The sequence below is a fragment of the Schistocerca piceifrons genome, chromosome X (genome assembly GCF_021461385.2).
Source record: "Schistocerca piceifrons isolate TAMUIC-IGC-003096 chromosome X, iqSchPice1.1, whole genome shotgun sequence".
Lineage (NCBI taxonomy): Eukaryota > Metazoa > Arthropoda > Insecta > Orthoptera > Acrididae > Schistocerca > Schistocerca piceifrons.
The window spans coordinates 834,490,773-834,503,279 of record NC_060149.1 but is presented as its reverse complement, the minus strand read 5'-3'; the positions used below and the strand labels follow the sequence as shown (position 1 = coordinate 834,503,279).

Below are 12,507 nucleotides of genomic sequence, written 5' to 3'. Positions count from 1 at the left end.
TGAGTCAAACAGAGCTTGGATGGCGTGTACAGGTACAGCTACCCATGCAGCTTCAACACGATACCACAGTTCATCAAGAGAAGTGACTGGCGTATTGTGACGAGCCAGTTGCTCGGCCACCGTTGACCAGACGTTTTCAATTGGTGAGAGATCTGGAGAATGTACTGGACAGGGCAGCAGTCGAATATTTTCTGTATCCAGAAAGGCCCGTGCATGACTTGCAACATACGGTCGTGCATTATCCTGCTGAAATGTGGGGTTTCGCAGAGATCGAATGAAGGGTAGAGCCACGGGTCGTAACACATCTGAAATGTAACGTCCACTGTTCAAAGTGCCGTCAATGTGAACAAGAGGTGACCGAGGCGTGTAACCAATGGCACCCCGTACCATCACGCCAGGTGACACGCCAGTATGGCGATGACGAATAGACGCTTCCAATGTGCGTTCACCGCGATGTCGCCAAACACGGATGCGACCATCATGATGCTGTAAACAGAACCTGGATTCATCCGAAAAAATGACGTTTTGCGATTCGTGCACCCAGGTTCGTCGTTGAGTACACCATCGCAGGCGGTCTTGTCTGTGATGCAGCGTCAAGGGTAACCGGAGCCATGGTCTCCGAGCTGATAGTCCATGCTGCTGGAAACGTCGTCCAACTGTTCGTGCTGATGGTTGTCTTGCAAACGTCCCCATCGTTTGACTCAGGGATCGAGACGCGGCTGTACGATTCGTTACAGCCATGCGGATAAGATGCCTGTCATCTCGACTGCTAGTGATACGAGGCCGTTGGGATCCAGCACGGCGTTCCGTATTACCCTCCTGAACCCACCGATTCCATATTCTGCTAACAGTCATTGGATCTAGACCAACGCGAGCACCAATGTCGCGATACGATAAACCGCAATCGCGATAGCGCATTTCTCCTCCTTACACGAGGCATCACAGTAACGTTTCACCAGGCAACGCCGGTCAACTGTTGTTTGTGTAGGAGAAATCGGTTGGAAACTTTCCTCATGTCAGCACGTTGTAGGTCGCCACCGGCGCCAACCTTGTTGAATACTCTGAAAAACTAATCATTTGCATATCACAGCATCTTCTTCCTGTCCGTTAAATTTCTCGTCTGTAGCACGTCATCTTCGTGGTGTAGCAATTTTAATGGCCAGCAGTGTAGTATAGTTTGTGAACATTGAAGAAGCGCAGAACTTACACCGGATCCGTTAAAATGGTAATGAGACAGATTTCAGCGGCAGGGGCGCAGCGTGTCTCGTAAAGTCTAGCTAAACCTAATGTACTCAGTGGCGTCAGTTGACAGTGGAAAGTGGGTGCGTGCCCTGAGTGTCGTTTCGGTGGGGGTGCAGTTTTAGGACAGCCGAAAAGAAAGAGGAATTGAGAAGTAGGAGGGGGAAGAAAAAGTAGAAATAGATGAGAAGGAGAAGTAGAGAATTGCTCGGAGGACACTAAAAAACTAAATTTGTATGACACGATTGGCTAGGAACCCCTCGAGAAGGGTGTTCAACCGCTTGTTTGCGAGGTCTCTCAATTGGACGTCACTTCGGTGACTTGCGCTCCCTTATCGTACCTGAGTAATGCTGCCCGGGAAAAGGATCTACAGTTGAACATGGAATCCGAACCACGTATAGTTCCTGGTATATCTTCCCGTCAGTGAAAGGTGAAGGCTAGCCAATCGGGCAACTGATTCTTCTGGGATACCTATCGGTTTAGCTAACACCAAACGCTGTAACCTCCCCCCACCTCCCCCACAAAAAAATCATATACGTGAAGTGCAGGGAACGTGGTGGCCAGGCATTGGTCTACCCCTCTCAATCCAACAAATGGGAACAATAATCTAAATGTTGTCTGCCATCAACGGCGAAGTGTGGTGCGACCCCGTCATGCTAGAACCATAATCGTCGCATGACTGCTAGTGGGACATTCTCCAACATTTCCGGTGGTACTCCACGGAGAAAGATACGGTAGTTTCATCCACCAATCGTGTTAGGCAAAAGATACGGCCCAGTCAGATGGTCGTGAACAATACCAGCACAAAAATTTATGGCATTCTCTGCTGACTCTGGAACACACGAGTGACTGTAGGATTTTCGAACTCCCAGACATGACTATCGTGGCTACTGAATATTATTACCTTCCTCAGTAAACAAATCACAGATTTGGAAGTTAGGGATGTTGACAATTTGATGTAGATACTGTTGGCTGAATTTAAGGCGCCGGGGAAAGTCATTAATTGCCAGTTCTTGTACCTGCTGATACTTAGTATGGATGCATGCCCGTCTCGTGCAGGATGTTCCACGAAGTGGCGTTGCAGTTATTTAGTTCCTTGGCTGCAGATAATATGCTGCTGCTGGGGTTGTCCCCAGTTCAACGTAACACAGCTTCCTCAAACTTTACAGTTTGCATACCGCGAGGTCTTCCACTTTGCCGTCTGTCTGGTCTAAGGGATCCTGCTTCACGACGACGGTCATTAAGTCTTTGAAATGTGACACGATTTTGTAGCCTCCTCCCTGAAAATCGTTTTGCATATAGGCACCTTGCTGCTCGACTGTTGCATCGTCTCTTCCCAAAAATGAGATGCATGTCAGATGACTCGATTAGAGTGTAATCAACCATTTCGAACCTGTAAACATCAGAATCTTTCATGTAAACACAACACAACATAAATGATAATAATGTAATTGTTTATCCAGGGACGTGGACTCCGCTAGCAGTAATGAAAACTCACCCTTCCTAGTAGAAAGATGTAAATGTGTTAAAAATCGGTTTCCAATGTCAACGAGTTGCCTGTGAATCAGTCAGAACAACGTTGAACGTTTGGCCTAAGAGAAGTTCAACGTCAGACCTTTCAAGGACCCCTAGCGCGGAAATGATGCGCCTGTGGCATTTGTGTCACGTAATAAAAGTGTTTCTCTTTAACTCCTCTATTAACTCTAAAAATATGTGTACGTAGTTGTTTACTCTCTGTGTAAAGACCTTATCTGGCGAGGGAGGAGAGATGGCATAGTGAAGATTCTGATACTAGATTTCACGCCCATGTCCTGGATTGAATTCAAAATCTGTCCTTTGTGGGCCGGCCTCTGTGGCCGAGCGGTTCTGGGCGCTTCAGTCCGGAACCGCACTGCTGCTACGGTCGCAGTTTCGAATCCTGCCTCGAGCATGGATGTGTGTGATATCCTTATGTTAGTTAGATTTAAGTAGTTCTAGGTCTAGGGGACTGATGACCTCAGATGTTAAGTCCCATAGTGCTTAGAGCTATTTGTCCTTTGTGCCCAGGAAGTGAGGGGGGTGTAACGCGTTTGCCGGCATTCAGTCATTTGGCTAGTGTCCTCATAGTCGAATGTCTTGTCTGTCGATATCGGGTTCACCCCTGCCCTTCTCTCTTCGTTAACGCGAATGCTATACTACACTCTATATGCACTCAGTACTAAAAAACAAAAACTAAACTCCGCCCGAACAGGCCATGGATGTCCAACGGTACCGACCGGCCGCCGTGTCATCCTCAGTCCACAGGCGTCACTGGATGTGGATACGGAGGGGCACGTGGTCAGCAAACCGCTCTCCCGGCCTTATGACAGTTTACGAGACCGGAGCTGCTACTTTTCAATCAAGTAGCTCCTCAGTTTGCCTCACAAGGGCTGAGTGTACCCCTTTTGCCAACAGCGCTCGGCAGACCAGTTGGTCACCCATCCAAGTGCTAGCCCAGCCCGACAGCGCTTAACCACGGTGAGCTGACGTGAACCGGTGTTATCACTGCAGCAAGGCCGTTGGCACATGTACTCACTACAATCACCTAAAAATTTGGTCACAGCGGGCCTGAGCGTTTCTCTCAAGTGTCAAGACATCCCTAGATCTTTGCGGCAGTAGATCACTGGATGCAGACTTCATTTACGTAAATTACATCTACCTAGATAATATATGTGAGTAGCCTGGACATCATAGAAATACAGCAGCCTTGTCGATCGTATTTATTGGCTGTTGAGAACCAGCCAGTCTAAGATATCATGTAGCACTCACCATCGGTCTTCCATTTAAAAACACTAATGTCATAAGTTTACTTGCATGAGATACAGGAAAGGTAGGTATCAACCACACTTGATCTGTTAGTATTTGTGAACCTATGTACGAGTATTCTTGGAAAGGCACCGCAGCATCTATCCTTCCGTTGTCTTCTTCAAAGCAATGATGTGTCAAGTTCGTAAAAATAAATTTTCGATCAGACGATCAATATTAAACGTAATGGTACATTGAGGTTTGTATAGCTGGCTGCCTAAATGGATGGAAAGAAGAGTGTGAAACGAAGTGACAACAGAAATTTTGCTCCTGCCACTAAGAGCTACGTGAATTGAACGACTGTGCCAGACAGCACCAAACAGTGTTCCTTACCTACAACGCAATATATCGTGGGGAGACATGCGATTTAGACTAAAACATCTGGAGATTAAGAGCAGCACGTTATAAGTTCTCCTACCTCAGAAGACTGAGCTCCCATGAGGACATCTCTTTTGACCTCTTAGGACCGAATCTGCAATATAATTACCTTAGTCAAGACTTTTGCCTTCCAGAAGGCAATTTCACCATCTGAAAATGTGCTTGACACCAGTCCAACAACCAAATTAGAGGAATTATTCAGACGTCTTCTAGGAAAGTCTGAAAAGTTGCTTTACTCTTTAGTTACCCAGCTTCGTTTCTAACCACTTTCGAAATGGAAGCAAATGCGCTGCACAACAAATTAAAGGATAACTTTTTCGATATTTAGGAATTGTCTCCCATTGCGACGTATACGACTGAAATTTGGCTCAAAGGTTTCTACGGTCTTCATCTATATTTGTGCAAAACCGTGGCGCTCTGCGACATCAGCCTCGGGCTCGACGAAGCTTCGTACAGCAAGGTGTCGACACATGCGAAGAAAGGCCACATCTCAGATGTTCATGCGAGGTGCAAGGTGGGTTAATGATGACACACTGACATCAAATTTCACCAAAATTCTGCCCAGTGCCACAGTGGAAGTATCACACGATTGAAATGTCGTCACACCTTCTCTTACCCAAATTTTGCCCCTTCTTTTGACGCCTCTGTGTCACTCAGCGTCACCCAGCGTTGAAATCAGGCTATTTACTTGCGGGTGGCCGAGGAAGAGATTTCAGACACTCCGCTCGACATGAAAACGCCTCAAGGGATGGCATAAATGGCGTAAATGAAACCCTCCCTTTTCTTGGGGTTTTGATTCACGAACATTTCGCGGTTGAAAACGATAGTTATCAGTGTGATGAGGTACAGGATGACGTTATTGACAACATTTGAAGCTGCTGACGTCCCCAGATGTTTCAACCCTTCTCTAAACACATTGTGAGGTGCATCCCAATTGAACGTGATACGACCCCTTTGGGGCGCAGTGTGAACACAATTTTTGCTCTTGTGCACTCGGGGGAACCACTGGGAACCGTTCAGAATCAATCTGAAAGTGATCTGAAGCAGGAAAGGCTGCTTATGTGTTTTTGGGCCTCTTGTTTCACGCCCTCCCGCGACGTCAACCTGGAGGGGTACGACATTGACACATATGTCAATACGACGGGAAGGAGTCCCTCTAAGGCCCTTACGGTTCGGCTGTACCCTCAACGACCCCCATCCACATTTACTGAGAATTTTCAAAATGTACTTTTACGGAGAAAACCTTCAAAGCAGTCCTAGGCACCTGCTACCAGGCAACCACTTGACATCCGTCCGATACTAGCTACCTTCCTGCAGGTGTCTAGGACTATTTCGCGGGGTTTCTCTATAGTCACATTTTTAAAACTCTCAAAAAAATGTGTGTAGGTGACACTGAGGGTGTTACCAAACTGGGGATTCTTAGGCGGGGGACTGAAATGTCCGGCGGGAAGGGGAGGTGGGAGCAGAGTCGAAGGTGGTCAAGGACGTCGTCCTATTATGCAGAATGAGATTTTCACTCTGCAGTGGAGTGTGCGCTGATATGAAACTTCCTGGCAGATTAAAACTGTGTGCCGGACCGAGACTCGAACACGGGACCATTGCCTTTCGCAGGCAAGTACTCTACCAACTGAGCTACCCAAGCACTACTCACGCCCCGTCCTCGCAGCTTTACTTTCTTTCGGGAGTGCTAGTTCTGCAAGGTTCACAGGAGAGCTTCTGTAAAGTTTGGAAGTTAGGAGACGAGGTACTGGTAGAAGTAAGTTTCACGTCGTCCTGTTGCTCATCGCACTTAGAACTGTTGTTTTCGACTGAGAAATGTGCCAGAATCAACGCCCCAAGGAAAGGGATGGTCACATTGACACCTTTTATGCCATCCCCCTCAGGCCTTTTCGTGTCGAGCGGTGTGTTCGAAATCTCTCCCTCGGCCATCCATATGAAAACCGCATGACTTCAACGGTGGGTGACGCGTTCTGATCTGAACTGCAGTGGCGTCAAAAGAAGGGGAGGAATGTGGGTATGATATGAGGGGGTGACGACTTCCCCATCGAGTAACACGTCCACAGTAGCGTTCGGCAGAATTTTGGTGAAATTTGGTGTCGAAGTGACATCATTAACTCACCTAACACTTCACATGAACCATGTGACATCATTAACCTTACACACGAACCTTTGAGCTCTAGACCGAGCGAGGTGGCGCAGTGGCTAGCATACTGGACTCGCATTCAGGACGACGACGGTTCCATCCCGCGTCCGGCCATCCTGATCTAGGTTTTCCGTGATTTCCCTAAATCGCTCCAGGCAAATGCCGGGATGGTTCCTTTGAAAGGACACCGCCGATTTCCTTTCCCGTCCTTCCCTAATCCGATGAGACCGATGACCTCGCTGTTTGGTCTGCTTCCCCAAGCAACCTAACCCAAGCCTTCTGAGCTCTGGCCTTTTTTTCGCATATGTCGACATCTTGATACACGAAGCGTCGTCGAACACGAGGGTGACGTCGCAGGGCGCCACGATGTTGCACTATTACAGAGGAAACTCTTAGGCACCTTTGAGCCAAATTTCAAACTTTTGCGTCTCAGTGTGAGTCAGTTACTGGGTTTCGAAAAAGTAATCCTTTAATTGTGTTGTGCAGTGTAGTACGCCTTTATCACCTTAAATTTAGAGAGGGGCCATAGATCAGAAAAAAAATCACAAACGATTTTATTTCTAAATCTAACTACCGCATGTTGTAGGTAAGTCAACAATTTCTTTTCACAATTTTCACAAGTCTCTATAAATTGAAACTCGGAACCAATCGCGTTTTCCTTAATGAATGAGTTTGTCTTAGGCGCTAGTGATGAGTTAGTTACTTAAAAAGAGTAGATTAATTCACACTTAATGTATGGACTGTCAACTGGACGGCTAAAAACTATTACATCGCCAGTGTTAAGTTCCACATCTATCTACCACCTACCTATACCAGATCTCATGTTTATAAATTTCTATGCCTTCCCTGAACAAGCGGGCGTGATAGCTCTTCCCACAGTGAGAACGTCCGTGTCAGCGTGTAATAAAATTCGCCTTGACGGAGATTCTCGACTTTGAGAGCCATAGAAATTCGCAAACATTACAACAGTTTCATTAATAAAGAAGAAAGCTTCAAGCTGTGATTCCTGTGCTGAACTGAACAACCGTTGCAAGTAGCAAGGGGAGAACCACAATGGCAATAACCAAAGAAAATCCTGCGACGTTGGGACGGCGGGTTACTTATTCCCATCTCCGGCTGCGGACTCGACTTCAGTCTGCTACCAGCAAGCGGAGGTAAAACTTTGACAACGCCAGCCCTTCGTGCTGGCGAAACGTCAGGGAAATAGTTGAACAAACGTCGACCGAAAATCTCGACGCAGAAGCCAATAGGCAGGCACTAAGTCAATCTGAATGCAGTGCATATATTGTAATCTGAATTATTAAATAAAATAATAAGAATATGAAATTTGGCCTCATGGTTATCACAGCGCACCAAACGTTGCATATAACTAGAAATTTAAGAAAACCCGGTAATGTTTTCGAAGAAAACATTGATTGTCATGGGATTTAAAAACAAAATCAGTACGCTGTATAGAAATCGATGCAAAATAATAAATCTAATGTTTCGAACACTCGGTAAGAATATTTACGAGGTAATTGGACAGTAAAGTCGCACAATTTGAGAGCGACCTCTGCCGCTGTTTTTTTAAATGTGTGTATCATTATTATTATTCTATTGTCCGGGGTGGGGTGGGGGGGGGGGTGGGGGGGGGGGGGGAAGGGAAGAAGTTTGTGTTTTGGAAGGATACCGAAATACGAGGTATTATTGGGGATGTTGGGCCTACAAACAAAAGCTGTGGTACCTTGTCACAGATGGCAGATTACTAGAACGCGTAGATATGTACAAAAATACAGAAAACAAGATTCCAGGTGAGAGTTGCACTCGTATCAAAACTTCCAAACTCGCTGTTAGCATGACACTGAGAAGAAGCGGCATTAACTTGCCTTAGTTTCGATACAAAGGTGTAGAGAACGCTGGTGGTACGCACCTTGTAAGCCATGGTTGACGAGAGACTGTTAGCAGACGGTGACTGCCGTCGCTATATATACTGCTGAGCTGAGCCAGCCGCCGTGGGGACCACACCTTCAGCTGATGGCCCTGCCGAGCTGTTAGCCTCCTTGCATACATCCGTTGTGACATCGCTCATATCGCACCGCGATGACGAGCTGCAACAAAAACCCACTAAGCAGAACACCTCCCATACTGCCTCAACCACTGATCTTATCCGTGTGTTACAGCTAACGGCTTCTGTCTGGAAACAGCCTGCCGCAAACTTAATTACTTTATCACGTCCTCGCAAAATAGTTTAAAGCCTTTTGCCTCGTCAGCATAGAGAAGAGCGGGAACTACGTTTCGTCTAAGTGACCAATGAAACTAACTACCTTTTTTAAAATTATGACGTGATGGCATGCGCAGTGAACAGTAACAACAAAATGTAAAGGACACTGCATAGCTAGAACGCACCATTACACCCGGAAGAAGGCCGGTGCAACCGTGGCCGAAACGTTGGTTTTTCTCCAGCAGCAGAAGTTTTTTACATTATGACGCGGTACCATACATAGAAAACTTATGTCGTACGTTTCGTCTATTGACAAATCAAAGACGGACATGATTACAAATGTCTGGCGCAACACCAGAGAAAATGCTCCTCAGGACTCTTAGGAGAGACACCCAGCATGGCTATGTATGATGAATGACTACTAGATACAAAAATAAGACACCGGCACTTATGCAAATTCGTTTTTGCAATGTGTAGCTGCTGTCACTCCAAACAAATACTGCTCATCACATCTTTCATGCGACGCCCGTTGTCAACGGAAAGCGTCGGTTAGTTTTCCATAAGAAACAAAATGATTTTAAGTGGATTTTTACGAACCGACTCGATAGAGCAGTCACAGACTACTCCGATATTCGTTTTATCGATATGTATTAACAGCGACATTAAAACACCTAGTATAACCAGTACTCCATCACTGACTGAGCAGCACCCTGGCCTGCGCCGACAGCTGCCACCATGCAGCAGCGCTACTTAGTCACTACTAGAGTACTGGTTATTATACGAGTTCCAGTGTCTCTGTTAATACATACTAATAAAATGAAAGTCACATTGGACTAATCTGGTATCACTCTGTCAAATTCTTTCTTCCTTTCTTTCGCTACCGCCTTTATCCCACATTGTGCGGAGGGTCGGCAGGGTTAAGTACAGATTTGGCATTGTTAATTGTAAGGGGTGGCCGGATGCCCTTCCTGCCGCCACCCCATACCCCCCGGGACGGAATTAGTGTACCCCAGCTGTTTGCGTCAAGTGTAAATCGTGAAATAGTGTGAATGTGTTGCAAATGTCTGCGAGTCGTGTAACAGGCAGGACGTGGGGAACAGCCCGGTATTCACCTAGTAGGATGTGGAAAACCGCCTAAAAACCACATCCAGGCTGGCCGGTACACTGGCCGTCGTCGTTAATCCGCCGGGAGGATTCGATCCGGGGCCAGCGCGCCTACCTGAGTCGAGGAAGCAGCGCGTTAGAACTCTCGGCTACCCTGGCTACTCTGTCAAATAGGGTGGTAAAATTCCGCACTAAAAATAATTTTGTTCGAAATGGGGGAAAAAGCCGACGCTTCCGCCCACGCTGGGCAACGTATGAAATACGTGATGAGCAGTACTTGTTTGGGGTGATGTCAGCTACACATTTCAAAAATGAGATTCCAAATATCCCCCGAAACACCAGAGAAAATGCGTCTGACGACACTTAAGAGGGACACCTGGTATGGTATATAGGATCAAGCAGCTAAGACAGGCACCCCATATATGAACTCCCCTGTAACGTGCACCTTTACTCTACATTCAAAATAGTTTTCAGTAATGATGGTACGAGAGCGGGCTGAAAATTAATACCTACGAATTTTTTTACAACTTTATTCTTCGTGTCTAGATTTTTATTTCTCAAAATAGTCACTATGGTGACGAATACATGTCTCCCAGCAAGAGACCAGTTTGTTGATACTGTCACTGTAGAAGGTTCGACTTTGTTGGCGGAGCCCTAACTCACTTCTGCTTTCACCGCTTCATTTACTGTCAAAGTGAAGTCCTCAAACGCGTTCTTTAAGTTTTGGAAACAGATGAAATTCGAATGTGGCCAAGCCGGGAGAGTATGGAGGATGATTGATGACAATGAATTTTTACAGATTTCGCAGCGCTCCTGTATGGTTTAACATTTTCTTGCTGAAGGAGAGGGTGCTCCGTATTTGGACGAACTCTTCGGATTCGAAACTGTATTACAGCACGCACTAACCGTTACCCGCCGCCATGTTACACGCTAAAATTCCGAGCTGTCTAGCGGCAGAGCACACGGAGAATAAAGATGTAGAATGTTAACGTTTGTTTTATTTAAAAAGCCTTAAGTGTTTTCATATAAAACATTCGGAGGAATTACTTTTCAGCACGCCCTCGTATATACAGACTGAATAAATACATCGAGGTGCGGTTTTCTCAGAGTTATAGTTGACAATATGGCGAATTTCCTGACGTTCGCAAGTGATTTTTATCGTTTGTAGTCGCCGAATTACGACACCGACTTTATTCTTCTCTGTAGCGTTAGAAAGAAGCCTCTAAGAGAACTTCAACGAGATAACATATATGAGACTTTATCAACTAGTGTCAATTACTGTCCCGCCGTCAGGAAAAGAGATTCCACAAACATCTGCCCTATTACATGAAATGTAAAGAAGCACGTAGCTCATGTAGGATTCTTGTGTTTACCTGCGCCTGAAGCCCTTCAATGTCTTTTCTGCTGTTGTAGAAATCAGATAACTTGCCCGTAAAGCTAATGAGGCATTCACGATGTATATAACTGTCGAGAAAGTGAGTATCGTTTATAGCGAGTGTCGCCAAACTATTAGAGCAGCGGTACGGTTGTACGCTGAACTGGCAGCAGAGCTCGTGAATAGTATGTATATTTACAGTTCACCCAGTTGTTACAGAACCGTCAACCTGCTGCGAGGCAGTGTAAGTAATAACACTGATGCTGATGAGTAGGAAAAAACATATGCTTAACAAATAATTCCTTTTCCTTGCAGGCGAGGGGAAGCCATTCCAGCAACAGCCACATGATGTCGAAAACAATGCTGTTCAGTCGAACCTATTGTTTGAACACCAGTGACTGTAAGCATTTCAGTGTTGGTGTTATATCGCACTCTGAGTTCTGCTCAGTGGCAGAATTTGAAAACGCTCGATTTAGTGACATCCGAGTAATATTACCCATGCATGAATAGCGTCGAATGTGCAATGTGTCAATGCAGATTTCAGCCTTGATCTATGGAATCGTCCACTCCCCGCCATGATACTTGACCATCGTAAGGATCATACAATCTCTGTAGGGACGTGCCTGGAACAGTTAAAATATTTAACAACAGAGTCCATACACCTCTGGAACATACTTTTAAGACTTAAATATATCAAGCTGCGCCGTAAAGCATGACGCAGAGTGTCAACTAAGGTGGCTGCCATATGTCCACCAATTTTATGAGATATTGTGGGGCAATCTAGTGGAGTTAGCTAGCCAAACTCTGCCCATCAGAAGAAACCATAGCTCAGCTCTACAATACTTGCTATGCGTCGATGGAGGTGGAGGTGTGTGATTGTGTGATTCAACTTTAACAAATGTGACCACAGAACTACGATCTTATTTAGTTTGTGTAGGTAAGAGTTTATAAAGTTTAAGAGCCACACATGTGTTACTTATTTCCCTAAAAAAAAATCCAAACCCTAATGTAAACGAAAAGTTGCCACCATGACTGACTGGACGAAACAACTTCACCACAAGGGTCTTATAGCAAGTGACAGGTACTGTAGTGCTGATGCTAGAAAGTGGAAGACGTAGAGGAATGGATCATTACTTCCCAATAACACACATTCTTTAATTATCAGGCCTGCAGACTGGGGGAACAATAATCTTGTTCTAAAACTGTTAACACATCCTGATGAATTCCAATTCGAGCATGTATCTA

The 12,507-nt window shown here is 45.7% G+C and overlaps 1 protein-coding gene across 1 annotated transcript in view; it reads right to left on the bottom strand.

Annotated features, from left to right (window-relative positions):
* Positions 1-8,504, bottom strand: part of LOC124722730 (cuticle protein-like) — a 58,153-nt gene extending 49,649 nt beyond the window's left edge. Inside the window, exon 1 of the mRNA XM_047247871.1 lies at positions 8,493-8,504. Within this exon, the coding sequence (XP_047103827.1) occupies positions 8,493-8,504 (12 nt within the window). The remainder of the gene's footprint in view (positions 1-8,492) is intronic.
* Positions 8,505-12,507: the final 4,003 nt, after the last annotated feature.